General features: G+C 38.1%; 1 protein-coding gene across 2 annotated transcripts in view; it reads right to left on the bottom strand.

Annotated features, from left to right (window-relative positions):
* The window catches only part of LOC128983897 (uncharacterized), a 138,515-nt gene that overhangs the window by 28,463 nt on the left and 97,093 nt on the right, over positions 1–12,959 (bottom strand). Inside the window, exons 4-6 of one of the 2 annotated variants that reach the window (XM_054403153.1) lie at positions 11,695–11,805; positions 9,992–10,075; positions 1,599–1,709 (exon numbers count right to left, since the gene is read on the bottom strand). In XM_054403153.1, coding sequence (XP_054259128.1) covers positions 1,599–1,709; positions 9,992–10,075; positions 11,695–11,805 — 306 coding nt within the window. The remainder of the gene's footprint in view (positions 1–1,598; positions 1,710–9,991; positions 10,076–11,694; positions 11,806–12,959) is intronic. The other variant, XM_054403154.1, reaches the window with a different exon arrangement.

Raw genomic sequence — 12,959 nt, 5'->3', positions numbered from 1 at the left:
TCCGACAACCAAAGTAACGTTTAATAACATTTTACCTCTGCAAGGTCTCGACATAAAACAGTCCATATTATAGAGAAAGCCGTTTCATATTTTCTCAACATTAACCTATACGCAATTACAATCATAAATCATCCTAAGCGTAATTGTAGCTGGCAGATTGTAGTAGAACAGGGTTCCAATGGTTCCAAGGTAATCGGTTCCCATCCAAACAGGTCTGGGTCACGCATGCATATTCGTGCACACCGAGATTGCGAACACGAGATGAAAATTGCACTATTTTATGTTAACATCTGGGATGGCACAACATGTCCATACGAGAAACGTCAAACTTATGCCGTGATATTATTGGATTTACCCGTAACTCATGCACCATTAAACTTGAACGAAACTTAAACTCTTCTCTTTATTTACAACTTCGTATCTTTAATGTTGTGAACTTCGGACACTGCTTCGTCCACTACGACTCGTATTTAAACTAGTCCACTGCACGTTGCGCACTAAATAGTGTCTATAAATTCAGGGCCAATAAAATTTTTTAGTCAAAATAACTAATGGCAGGGAACGGCACGCTGGGCGTATTGTTTATACGCCCATACGCACCGACCTTTCGCAACTGTTACTACGAACGTTTTCAATGTCAACCGTAGGCACTGACATCCCGAGGTACGATAAGCGTATTGCACAATGTATTTGCTAATCTGCTACTGCGTATAGAAGATATGTCTTCGAGATTCAATCGAGCTGACAGAATTTCATTAGGACCCCAACAATTTGCTGTAGTTTAAATCTGTTTACGCTTTAGGTACAATGCAAACCATTTGTGCATGTATACATTTATGAATTTGTACGATACAGGCATAAAAGATGCTTAGATTGACAAGAACAGGCATACAGTATAGGCCCTACTGTTCGAGTACGGTAATTGAACCACTTTAAACTATGTGATCAATCTAAAAAGTAACAAAACGAAAAAAAACGACCACTCTTCTCCTAATCCAAATGTATCAATTTCTGCTTAGTTTCAGTAGATTTTTGTTTACAAGAGTAAATCAGCAAATCATTTAGTAATTCCTGCATACTATCTTGAAAATATGTTCGGTTTCCTTTACAAAAATATATTACATTTGTAACCCTGAAATACCTAACAAGAAGTCGTTAAATTGTTTTAAGCAACGACTGACTTGAACGACTTTCTAAATAATTAATTATGCAGCTTGTAGTGAAAAGATTCTGCAGTATATTTATGAGCCAATATTTAACAAGTTAAAAGTTTAATTTGGGCATAGACAACAAAGACAGGAAGGTGGATTGACCTGACCCTGACGTTCACAGGTTCCGACTGTTTCTACAAAATGATCGGTGTGTAGCATAAGAAGCCTAAACTGTCTGTCACTATATACCACTTGCCTTATATATAAAGTATTGCCTTGTCGTGTAATGCTAGTCACATCAGCAAGTCAGTGGTACCAGCAGTGCCATAGTGCAGGAGGCTAGGCCAGAACCAGCAATGTATGGCTTAGCAACCCGTCGCTATTAACTATCGTGATAAGTACTTCAAACAATCAGGACACAAATTAAAATTACAAAACTACACTCACCCCTGAGAGGTGCGGGTTTGGCGCCTTGGGCGGTTACTGGGCGTCGCTGGGCGGGCTTGCGGACGGGCGACCCCTTCAACTCAGCCACCCCCACTGGGACCACGGTCTTCTCTGTGGAACAAGAAAAATCGTAAGTCACGACAATATCACACCATGTTCGTCAACAACAAATTTTCTTAAGCGCATGTCTGCCTCCGTTGTGGAAGAACATGTTGTGGGTTATGGTCGCTGAAATACCCTCGATAACAAGTATCATTTTTATCCCTAATCACATGTCATTGTAAACCTCGATATGAAGTCCACCTTTATATAATGTATTCTTGAATAATCCCCATAAGAGTCTTGTTGTCAGGGTTCTTCTGCACAGGGTTTCTGAGTTCGTCGAAGTCGAAGAATAAAATGTTTAAAATGAAACCAAAAGAAATCGTTTTGAACAAACAATTGAAGATACGTTACCAAGTGGACACGCTATCACAACAAATCTAAATATATAAAAGGCAAAGCCCTCACTGACACACTCACTCACTCACTCACTCACTCACTCACTCATCAATAATTCTCCCACTTCCCATTTACCTAGGAGGCTGAAATTCGGTACACCGATTCTTTGGGCATTAAATAGAAAAACTAAGTAGTTTTTATTCTGATCGGGCTTTCGGGCTCCGCCCCAGTGGCTCTGGAGTTTCCCATATTAACCTTATGATTTTTCATATTTAAAAGGAATTTCTTAACAGCTGTTTCAATTAAACAAGTTGGTTCTGTTCTATGATGTTCAATAGCATTAAAGTTACAAGGATTACCAACAGGGTGCAGCACTATTATTTTTTTTGTATTTATGACTACAAACAATTTGCAACCAAAAGGTGAGTGAGCGTAGCGAACGAACTTCAACCTGGAAGCGAGTTAGCGTAGCGAACGAGCTAACCTGAAGGCAAGTGAGCGGAGCGAACGAGCTCTAACCTAAAGGTGAGTGAGCGTAGTGAACGAACTTCAACCAGGACGTGATTGAGCCATGCGAACGAGCTCACTTGTGAAGTTAAACGGGGCAAAGCCCGCGGGTACAGCTAGTTTTAATCATAAAATGAAAATAACAATTTTGGTAGGCTTATAATAACGTATTTCACAGGCAATTTTTTTCTTCCAGTATTCTAATACGGAATTATTTTAGACTTTTCTATCAAAACTCTACCGGTACCGAAATGCAACCAACAGAAACCGAAAATATACTACTGCTAGCTGTGTGATAGCGATAAAACAGATTAAAGTCAGACAACCCGAGACCAAGTCAATTTATAACGACCACTTTGTACGTTCCATACAGGGCGACTCTTTATAGCGGGAAAGTCTACGTACAAACACGGGCTACGCTCTCGCCTCGGTGTATGCAAATTGTGCTACGATTTTGTGGAGAAACTTGCAAAATGTACGCACACCCAGGAGGCATAATTTCGCTTAATTTCGCATAGTATGTTATATAGTTTTAAGTATATTGTGAGGGTGGGGTGCTATGTACTGTGCATACCATCATTGCCATTTACGAGTCTTTGGTGTATAACGTATCTGTTATAGGATTTATATAGATTAATCTACTTTACACTTACAGAATAGGCTTATTATTATATCAACACTTTGGTTGGGTTAAAGTTTATATGGTGGCTGAAATTAGTATAATTCTGTTCTGTAGTCGGGAAAGGGGAGTAGCAAAGCAACTAGCCAAAAAGTCTGACTGCGGTGATACCTGTGTATTTCAGAGGCTTGGAAATTGCAAGAATCTTTATCCAGTAACTACGGTACTTCCACATACCGTGTAAACTACGCAAGTTTGTTTGTACGCAAGTTGCATACACTAACTTTTTCCCTCTCTTTGTTGTATTTTAGCTCTAAAACGTTCAAACAATATACATAATCTCACCATGGTACTTCCCGAGCAGTAACCTCTTGACGAAGAGAACCAGAACCAACATGCTGCACACGCTAGACACCCACAGTCCCGTAGACACCCCGACTGCCTCACACCATCTACACTTCATCTTGACACTTCACTTCACACTTCAACACATACTGTAGTCACACTGTTCATCAATGTAGACCGGACACTTCGGGTGCGGCGGTAAGGTCCCGGTACTTCCATTGGAAACGTTTTATAAGTAGGTACTTTTGAAGACGATTGGACCATCTATGTGTTCAAAAAGTGATATAAGGCTAAAATCTTGTTCTGAAAACGTAATTTAATTCAATTTTGCATCCACACGGATACATAGACATAATTATGTAAATTTACCAATTTACGTTCTTCTGTATAAATTTATTTAGTTCGTAAAAAGTGATTATCGAGGTTGACGATGGAGGGCTATAATTTAAGTGAAGGACGAGTGTAGAATGAAGTGATAGTACTTGTGTAACTTCGTTTACTGACTTAGATAAATGTATGCCATAATTCACCTAACTTAGCTAAAGGTTGAGCAAAATGTTGTGATAAAATATAAGACGTTTATTTAGCCAAAGCCAAGACCAATCATTGCAGGACCCACTAGCTAAGGACATCTTTGTTCAATAGTTAAAAACCATGAAGCTAAAACATTTTCTCAGTATTTACTATTGGCTGTCTCATTATTAAGTTTACACACAACACACCCTTTTAGATTATGATTTCCCCATTCAACCACTACAAACGGATGATTTGAACATAAAATTTGACACTCCTCTGACACAATCTGCATCTTTAATCAAACCGGTCTCAACAAACTGCACGTGGGTGTTGAACTGTTGATACTTTCACTGGGAAGACCTCTACAACGACATACTCGCAACGTGATTCCTTTACATAAGCGGATACAAGACTTTAATTTCATTTGAACTGCCTCCTGTCAGTACAGTACTGTTGGGTAAAAAAGTAATAGTTTACCTTATTTATAAGAATATTGCGGAAATTCCCCATAGCAAATTGGTAAAAAAGGTTTTGGTGACGTTTCGTAAATCTGGAATCTGACCCCGTCCTCAGGTGCAAAACTTCCAAATCTTTAAAAGGTCGTGAAAAATTATTGTTTCTTTTACCAATCGTGATGGCAAAATCCCGTAAATGGCCTACTCTTATATACGTAAAATTATCAACTCTAATGATGAAATTCCAACAAATAGGTGACATTTTAATGCCTAAGAATTTTTTTAGTTAATGCCTCAATTAAACGTGAGGTGCCCTTTACTTGTCTATCAGGCTAGAGTTTTTACTACCCTAGAAACCTGTATGTTGAGCCATAATGGAACAATATTTTGCAGTTCTCACACAAGCAATCATAATACTGAATTACTCAATTACTGTTTAAAGTAAATATTTACTAGTGGAACTTAACGCTTAAAGTGTTTCCTATAGCAAACCCCCTACATTTTAGTTCCGTAGTCGAAGAGGAGGTTCCGCACATGGGTTATCAGTTGCCCAACTCATGTTCAGCATTGCATTGCTCAGTTAAACATCTGTACACAAGAGTTCGTTGACTTACTGGGTAGCGCGTGCCACTCGTTTAAACACCGTTTACACTTATGGGTATACGGGTTAGAAAACTGTAAAGGGGATGTAAAAAAGGCCCGAAGAGTATGTGTTCTTATGGAGTATGTCGTTATTGTGGTCTAATTGCAGCTGTCCGATTCGTAATCCAATCAAAAATGTTCTGCTTGCCTATTAAATTTGATTGGCAGGAGCGAGGCTTTAGTGATTGAAAAGTTAAAACATAGCTGTATAGTTTAGATTATAATCATAATTATCACAAAACTTATCATGTATCAATTAAGGATTGATAAATATGACATTCACTGCTGATATAGGCCTATTCAGCATTGTTGTTTGGTTTATCTGTGAAATTCAATTGATATGGCACTCTTGTAGTTTAATTTATTAAAATGCGAAGGGAGGATATGCTCAATTTGCTCCCAGATAATACAACTACTTTAGACGGCAAAAAGATTTTAATTCGGACAGATAATCTGAAAAGAACCTGTTATTAGATAATAGGTTGCACAATTAACTATGTGGTAAATTATAGGTAACACAAAAGCAAATAAAAAACCAATTTTAATAAACCACCCGAGGGAGAAGTAAAGTGTAGGCCCTTTTTGCGTGAAACGTGATTTAAAAGAAACGTTTGTGGTTCATACAGTTTATCCTGGCTTTTAATGTTACTGAGCCAACTACAAACAAGCTGAGATCAAAATGTTCAATCAAAGTAGACCTAAATATTTTACCGGTAAAACTTTATGGGTCTTTAGAAAGTAGTCGTGAATTAGCTTGTCCACGAAAAATCACACTCTCTAAAACCATTCTCAACATTGAAAAGTGCGTGCATTAAAGCCGGGAAAAGGGTTCCTACATTGTGTTAAGTTCACTGCTGACATTTCGCTATTGATCGTCGAGCGTCTACATTGTCAGGTATGTCGTCAACCTCGGTCTCCGCAAGGCAAGTGGAACAAGCAGATGGACCTCCTTGGATACAGGGTCAACTTAACGTGGATACTGTCGGATAGTTGTGGTTTAGAGGTAGGCTTAACATTGACAACACTAGTGGAAGTAAACACAAAGTAATTGTAACTTGACAATAGTGGTGGGCCACATTCTGTATAGTAACTAATCGCAGCAATAAATTAAAAACTTCCTCTTTAAAACTTGGTTAACTATACAGATAAGAAAAGTCGTTACAAGTTTGAGGTTGACCTTTGTCAAGAGGTTAGAGTGAAAGCAATTTCAGACTGAGTTTATCAGAAGTACAAGCATGTTTGCCAGCCGCTGTCAACATTTGAATTGATTTTGTACTGGTCATCTATAAACTGACAAAACTGTAGCTATTCTGAAGCTAAATTTGAATGGGAGCGTTTTTCACAGTAATGTTTTTGTATATCATTTACCTATGTAAATTAGGGAAGATGTAGATTTGTTTAATGTCAACAACATTTTTTTAATAGAACTAGGATAACCAATAGCAAATTATTGAACGAGTTTCAATATTGATATTAGTAAAAAAATGTGATGGTTTGATCTTTATTGTTGTGTTTAAGTTATCATTTATCATTAATTTTAGTTTACTTACTGCGATCGACATACAAAATGCAAAACAGCTATTACAACATTGTAAATTGTAAACCCAAAATCATAAGCTATATAAAATCACTACATCTGAAAAATCTCAATTTTCTACTTCAGCAAATGTATTATGACAAATTTATTTTACAACAGAAACTAAAGTTATGCCGTACAATTATGCATATGAACAGTATTAAATTTTAATTACTGAGTAAACACAATTCAAAAAAAAAGTTTTTCTCAAAGCGAACCGCAAAATACCACAAGCCACACGTCAAAAAAAGCACACACAATATTGTAAATTCACTCAAACAACTTTTTCAAAAACAATCACCAAGTAACAACAAACGAGAAAGTAAGGTTAACACTATGTTCTAACACGATTAGGCGACGCGCGCGCTCTCGTCGAGTCGCTGTGATACTACAGGCAGTGGTTGACGTTTTGGCGGGGACTGATCAGCTGTTTATCGCCGGGTTACATCAGCTGGTTTACCGGCTAGCCACACATGGCAGTGGCTTTCGGACCGGCTTTTACAACCTGTGGATTTCTCCAATTAATGGCAGCGATCAAAAAGTTAGCAACGCTTTATTGGAGAAAATACTCGACTAACCCGTTTCTTTGCGAATAAAATAGTAAATGAAGTGGAAAGCTGAGTTTTTGAAAGGAATAGCAGACGCTCACTAGCGTCTGTCGGATTGTTCAATGATTTCTGCAATGTCGAGAACGATATAGGAAGTGCTCCTGTATTGAAACAATGTGAAGGGGAACTATCTCGATTGTACCAGCAAATGTTTTTAGTTTGCGAGTAAAACAGTTCGCAAAGAGTTGCATTGGAACAACTTCAAGAGTTACAGTTGAATTTTTTACAATCTATGAATGCAATGAAAACTGAAGCAAATTGTAGAGATTACCTTTAAAATATGTTTACATATGCGATCATTACCAGGAAAGGTAATACAGTAGGAATAAACTATTAGAATCCTGTATTTTTTCTATTGTCAACTTTCTTTTTCTATTTACCATTAGTATCACAAGAAATACAGTGAATACCATGTACAATATTTGTATGTGCTTCAAACGTTTTGTTTGTTTATTCTTGTGGTATAACAAGGCCTGGTCAATATTTATCATGGTATTTCAACAATAGGGTAAAAGTTTAGGGCAAAGGTTCAGTATTATTTTAAATATATACTACAATGCGGATAAGATTGTTGAAACCTCGAGACGATGGTTTTTACACACACGGCCGGTCCTACAGGAAGGTCAAGTCCATATATGGACGAGTCCAGGTCACTTGCCGAACCTACAAGTTCAAATTTCAACAATATCTGTTCACGTTACGTACACAAAAATCTCCGTAACATCACGAGGTAATCATATTGAGGTCAAAACTGCTATAGTCAAGATCGGTGTTGACAATCGTTCACATTCCGAATAGCTCTGGTAAATTTATAGGGGGGGGGGGGTTGTAAGGAATAGCAAATGTTTTACAAAACAACAAAAGTCAACTAAAGAAGAAACAACTGGCGTTTTATAACAAACAAGTATTTATGTGCTCCATGCTTAAATCTAAAACAATTAAAACTTGGACACGGATTTCTCACACTTGTTTTTTTTAACAACCGCTTTGGAAAGATTACAGTGTTTATTCGATGAGACAATGTTATCTTTACAAGGAAACTTTAAGAAAACTTGACATTAACCGACATAAACAGAATTTTAATTGGTTTCACTCACTTGCGACAAATGTTCTGAAAGAGCTTTGTTTCCCGCGTTTTCATGTGATATGTGTATGTGAGGATTTTTGAACTGTGCGTAGTTTTCCATGGATAGTTTTAAGAAATCAAGAAAACTCCGTTTTTAATCGGTTTATGAAAACTGAACGGATTTTCTATTTCGTGCTAAATACTAGAAGAGGCTCTATTACCGGGTACATGAAGTTTTGTTGAGGTTTTATTTTTCTGTAGCCTACACTATGGCATTAATTGGTTGTAAGGTTTACAGTACCAAACAAGTTCCTAGTATAAAATAAAATGGAAAAGTCATTTTAAAGCACGTTCTGGATAATTTATTTCTCTAAAGAGATGGTGGCATGGAGTATGGATTTACTCAGACGAACAACAGAGAGAGTCTACATAACCTTACATAACCCTAAATTAGGCAGGAGGTTTTTCAAAGTGCTAAAAGTGGGCCAGTATATATGTCTGTAGTGTTTTCGTATTTTTCTTTACCCGTGCGAATCAGGTATTAGGAGATTATTAATAGTGAGGATATGTAGAAGTAGTAGAATTCGTGTCTATAGTAGTATCTTTCCTCACCCAACCTTATCAAAAGATCAATGAATGGCGGGTCACGGCCGACTACAGCACAATCTCCGCCTCACATACCTTGGGGTGGCTTTCTCTCAATGTTACATTAATTTCAGTTTATTTATAAATATCAATAATTCTGTATTACACAGTTTTCAATGGCAATTATAGCGTATTTGGATGATTCGTTACATATCCCCACACACGTAATACGTTTATTTAGTGGATAATAATTACCGTAAGATTGAATTAACTATTGGTTTCTTGTGACTCAAAAGATTTCAGAAACTTATTAATTTCCCAGTAAAACAAACTTCTTTATAGACATTTCGTTGTACAAACTCTAACATTGCTTTAGTTAAGAGTGTTTTCCACTACAGAGAAATTTATCTTAAATTTTTGTTTGTTTTGTAAATAGATACTTGCAATTTTAAATAGGATTTGAAGAACTGGTGCAATGTATTACATAGTCAGAAGTCTTTGACATTGCTCATTCTAAGGCAGTATGGAAGATGAAACCCAACCGACATGATATAATTCTCGCACTTCAATTACAAAAACAGCCACCTCAAAGCAAAAATTAAAAAAATATAACGTGAAAGTTCGTAAGATTTCTTTATATTTCTACTTACATGTTAGATTGTCGCAAAATCATGTTTAGAAACAGTCTGACCTGATACGACACTGGCCCTAATGTACCAAAACACTTTGTAAACAATTTTATACATAAACAATTTAACATGTAGACGTAGTATTAGATTTAATATCACAAAACGCGGTATGTTCGAAGTGGTTATTTTAATTAGCGATAAAGTACTAAAATCTGTTGACTATTCCTAATTCCAAGTGCTCACCCTACCTAAAACGTGATTGTTGCAACCATTGTTATCAGGTGTCAGGTGCGACAGTCCAAACTACACAGTGATCAAACCTTCAAACCAGCAAACTCTAAACAATGGCCTCCACCGCTACAACAATCAACTATCAACAATGCAGCAACCAACACGCTACACACCAATGTGTCGGGTGAGGGAGTACTCGAACCCGTGACCCACGGCTCGGCCCTCTGCGATCTTCTGGAGAGTGCGGACAGCGGGGCCTGCAGACAACATGGGGTGAACACAAACAACACAATGACAACAGGCGAAATCATAGGAAACATAGCAAACACAAAAATAGCAACACGTAAAAATAAAAATTGTATAACAAAAATGCAAATAATTTTCGAAAAATTGAGTTGTTCCTTAATTGAAAAGGAGTAGGCCTACCACTCTAGCTGCAGTTGAGGTAAACGTTTTAACAGATTCTACGATATATCATGTGAGAAACATCGTGTACAAACGTCAACAAGGGAACGTCCTAAATGGAAGCAATGTTTGTGTGCATATCAATACAGCAATATGACTTATTTGACAAAAGACCCAATTTCTATTGAAAAAAGAACGACGTGCTACGGTGCATGGATAAAACAATCAAGCTACTAAATTCTTGGATGCTTGGAAAGTAAAATATTTTTTTTGAAGTTTGTAAATTATACTTACAGTAGGTTAAGCAGTCAAATAAGCAATTTGGGTAATGTTCCGTTGGCCATAAAGTATTGTATTAGTAGTGTGTCGTGGTCGTAATACACGTTCATCAATGCAAATAAACGAAAAGCTCGACAAAATAAAAAAAAAATTTAGCTAAGCAAATAAATCCAATGTAATAGACTAAACTACAATCGGGGGGTTACGAGGAATAACTGATAACATAAGATAACAAATTAGACCAACTACCAGGTAATAATGTGATCGTTAGCGGCAATACGAGAGCGCCTGCAAATTTTGTCGCCACACTCCGCAGTACATTACAGTCTGTGAATAATCTTCCATCGCATTGCAGGCACCGTCATAAATGTAACTCTCTCTATGTACAAGTGAATAGACCTAAATATATTTGTATTGCCGTATTTTTTTTGTCTGATTTTTAAGGAAATGTATACATCACAGATTATTAGTGGAAAATGTGGATATCAATTTTGTTCTTGGGTTAACTTGTCGAGCTCTTCCAATTAAAGTTTGAAACTAACATTTTTGTGATTGGGAGTACCACGACTGAACTGTTACTCCTGGCATAAAATACTTCGCCTTAAGAAAATTACGAAAAATAAACACACAGTATAAAACACCAAAAGTGTAATTGTCACATATAAAATTTATTAGTTTATGCCTATATGAAAGACATATCAACCCTACCAATTCAATGTTCATACAACAGTCCAAACACATATTTTCTTTATAGATTTGAAGCAAGTAGGGAGTCTATATACCCTTTGAAATCTTATGATTAGGAATTACGTTTTCCTTGTTGAATTTTAGAATTAAATGAAAATAGGGGGTTTACAGCATGTTAATTACCCTACAGGTTTCTTTCATGAAAAACATCCCTTACGTCAGTTTTTCTAAAAAAAACATGGATAGATGGATAAAATTGATTAAGACTTCTCATAATCATATTGAACCTTCAAACCACTCTTATGCACGATTCAATCGAAAGGGCGAGGACCTAACACTATGTTCAAACAAATAACATGTCGTTTTACAGACACTAAGTACAGTAAGAACAAATCGTGTAGAACTAGGGAGTGTTGGCACCCGGGGCTGTCGCTCTATGGGGGACCTAACGCCAAGTACATACAAGCACATTTAGTACTAAGTAGAGTATAGAAAATCAACTCACGTGAGGGCAGCAGCCTCGGGGGCAGCGTCTGTGTGTGAGGGCGGCAGTTGGGGGCGGCGACGTCGCTCTGAGGGGATGCGGACCTGACACCATCTCGCTTCTTGGTGCTTCCTGCAACAAGAAACACATCACGTTAAAACCACAACAAGCTAAGTTACAAGCTGGGTCGATCCCGTCCCTAACACGGCAAATGCTAAAAATACATTTAAAATACTTGATATATATATATATGTATAATATACCACGACACCAGTCATGAGAGACTGAAGGCTAGATATAGAGATAAGAGACTAAGGTCTGGAGAAGAGCGGGTCAACCACCTAGCCTCAGAGACGTGGTCAAGCCGGATATAGCATTGCCACCAGCCTAGCTGACTACTGACAACACCCTGTATATACCACGACACCAGTCTTGAGAGACTGAAGGCTAGATATAGAGATAAGAGACTAAGGTCTGGAGAAGAGCGGGTCAACCACCTGGCCTCAGAGACGTGGTCAAGCCGGATATAGCATTGCCACCAACACAGCTGACTACTGACAACACCCTGTATATACCACGACACCAGTCTTGAGAGACTGAAGGCTAGATATAGAGATAAGAGACTAAGGTCTGGAGAAGAGCGGGTCAACCACCTGGCCTCAGAGACGTGGTCAAGCCGGATATAGCATTGCCACCAACCCAGCTGACTACTGACAACACCCTGTATATGGGTGCGTACACAAAGAACGCCGGTTGCCGGCGCCGGCAAACCGGCCGCTGTAAGCGCGTCCCGGCTCGAGAAGAACTTAACATGGTTTCAAGTGTGCCCGTACACAGTAAACGCCGGTGCCGGCTCAACAAGCGCAACAAGCGCGAGCTGCCGGCGTCAACCGGCAAACAAGTATGAAGAGAACATTCTTATAAGCCGGTTCCGGCAACCGGCTCAGTCCGCGAGTGGTCTCTGTACTGTGCAGTTGGTGGGTGTCATAGCGCGATGGTTGATACAGATGATTTAATTTCCAAAGTTTATCAAAATAAGGCGATTTGGGATAAACCGGAGAAGTTGCACGCGAACAGAGTGTATGTAGATAAGTGTTGGATGGAGATAGCTACTGAATTCTCATGTATGTGTAGAACCGTTGTGGGTCACCTTTTAGTTGCGGATGAAACAAGTGATGGTATTCACCAAGTTTCTTCCTATGTCTATTAATAACATGAACACCGACTTTCCTCCTTTGCAATAATTTTACATGAACACTCTCCGCCAAAAACACATCATCACTAGA

This window comes from Macrosteles quadrilineatus, unplaced genomic scaffold, assembly GCF_028750875.1.
Source record: "Macrosteles quadrilineatus isolate MER2022 unplaced genomic scaffold, UCM_ALF_1.0 Scaffold_2__2_contigs__length_208266976, whole genome shotgun sequence".
In the NCBI taxonomy this organism is placed as follows: Eukaryota; Metazoa; Arthropoda; class Insecta; order Hemiptera; family Cicadellidae; genus Macrosteles; species Macrosteles quadrilineatus.
This window is presented reverse-complemented; position numbering and strand designations above follow the sequence as displayed.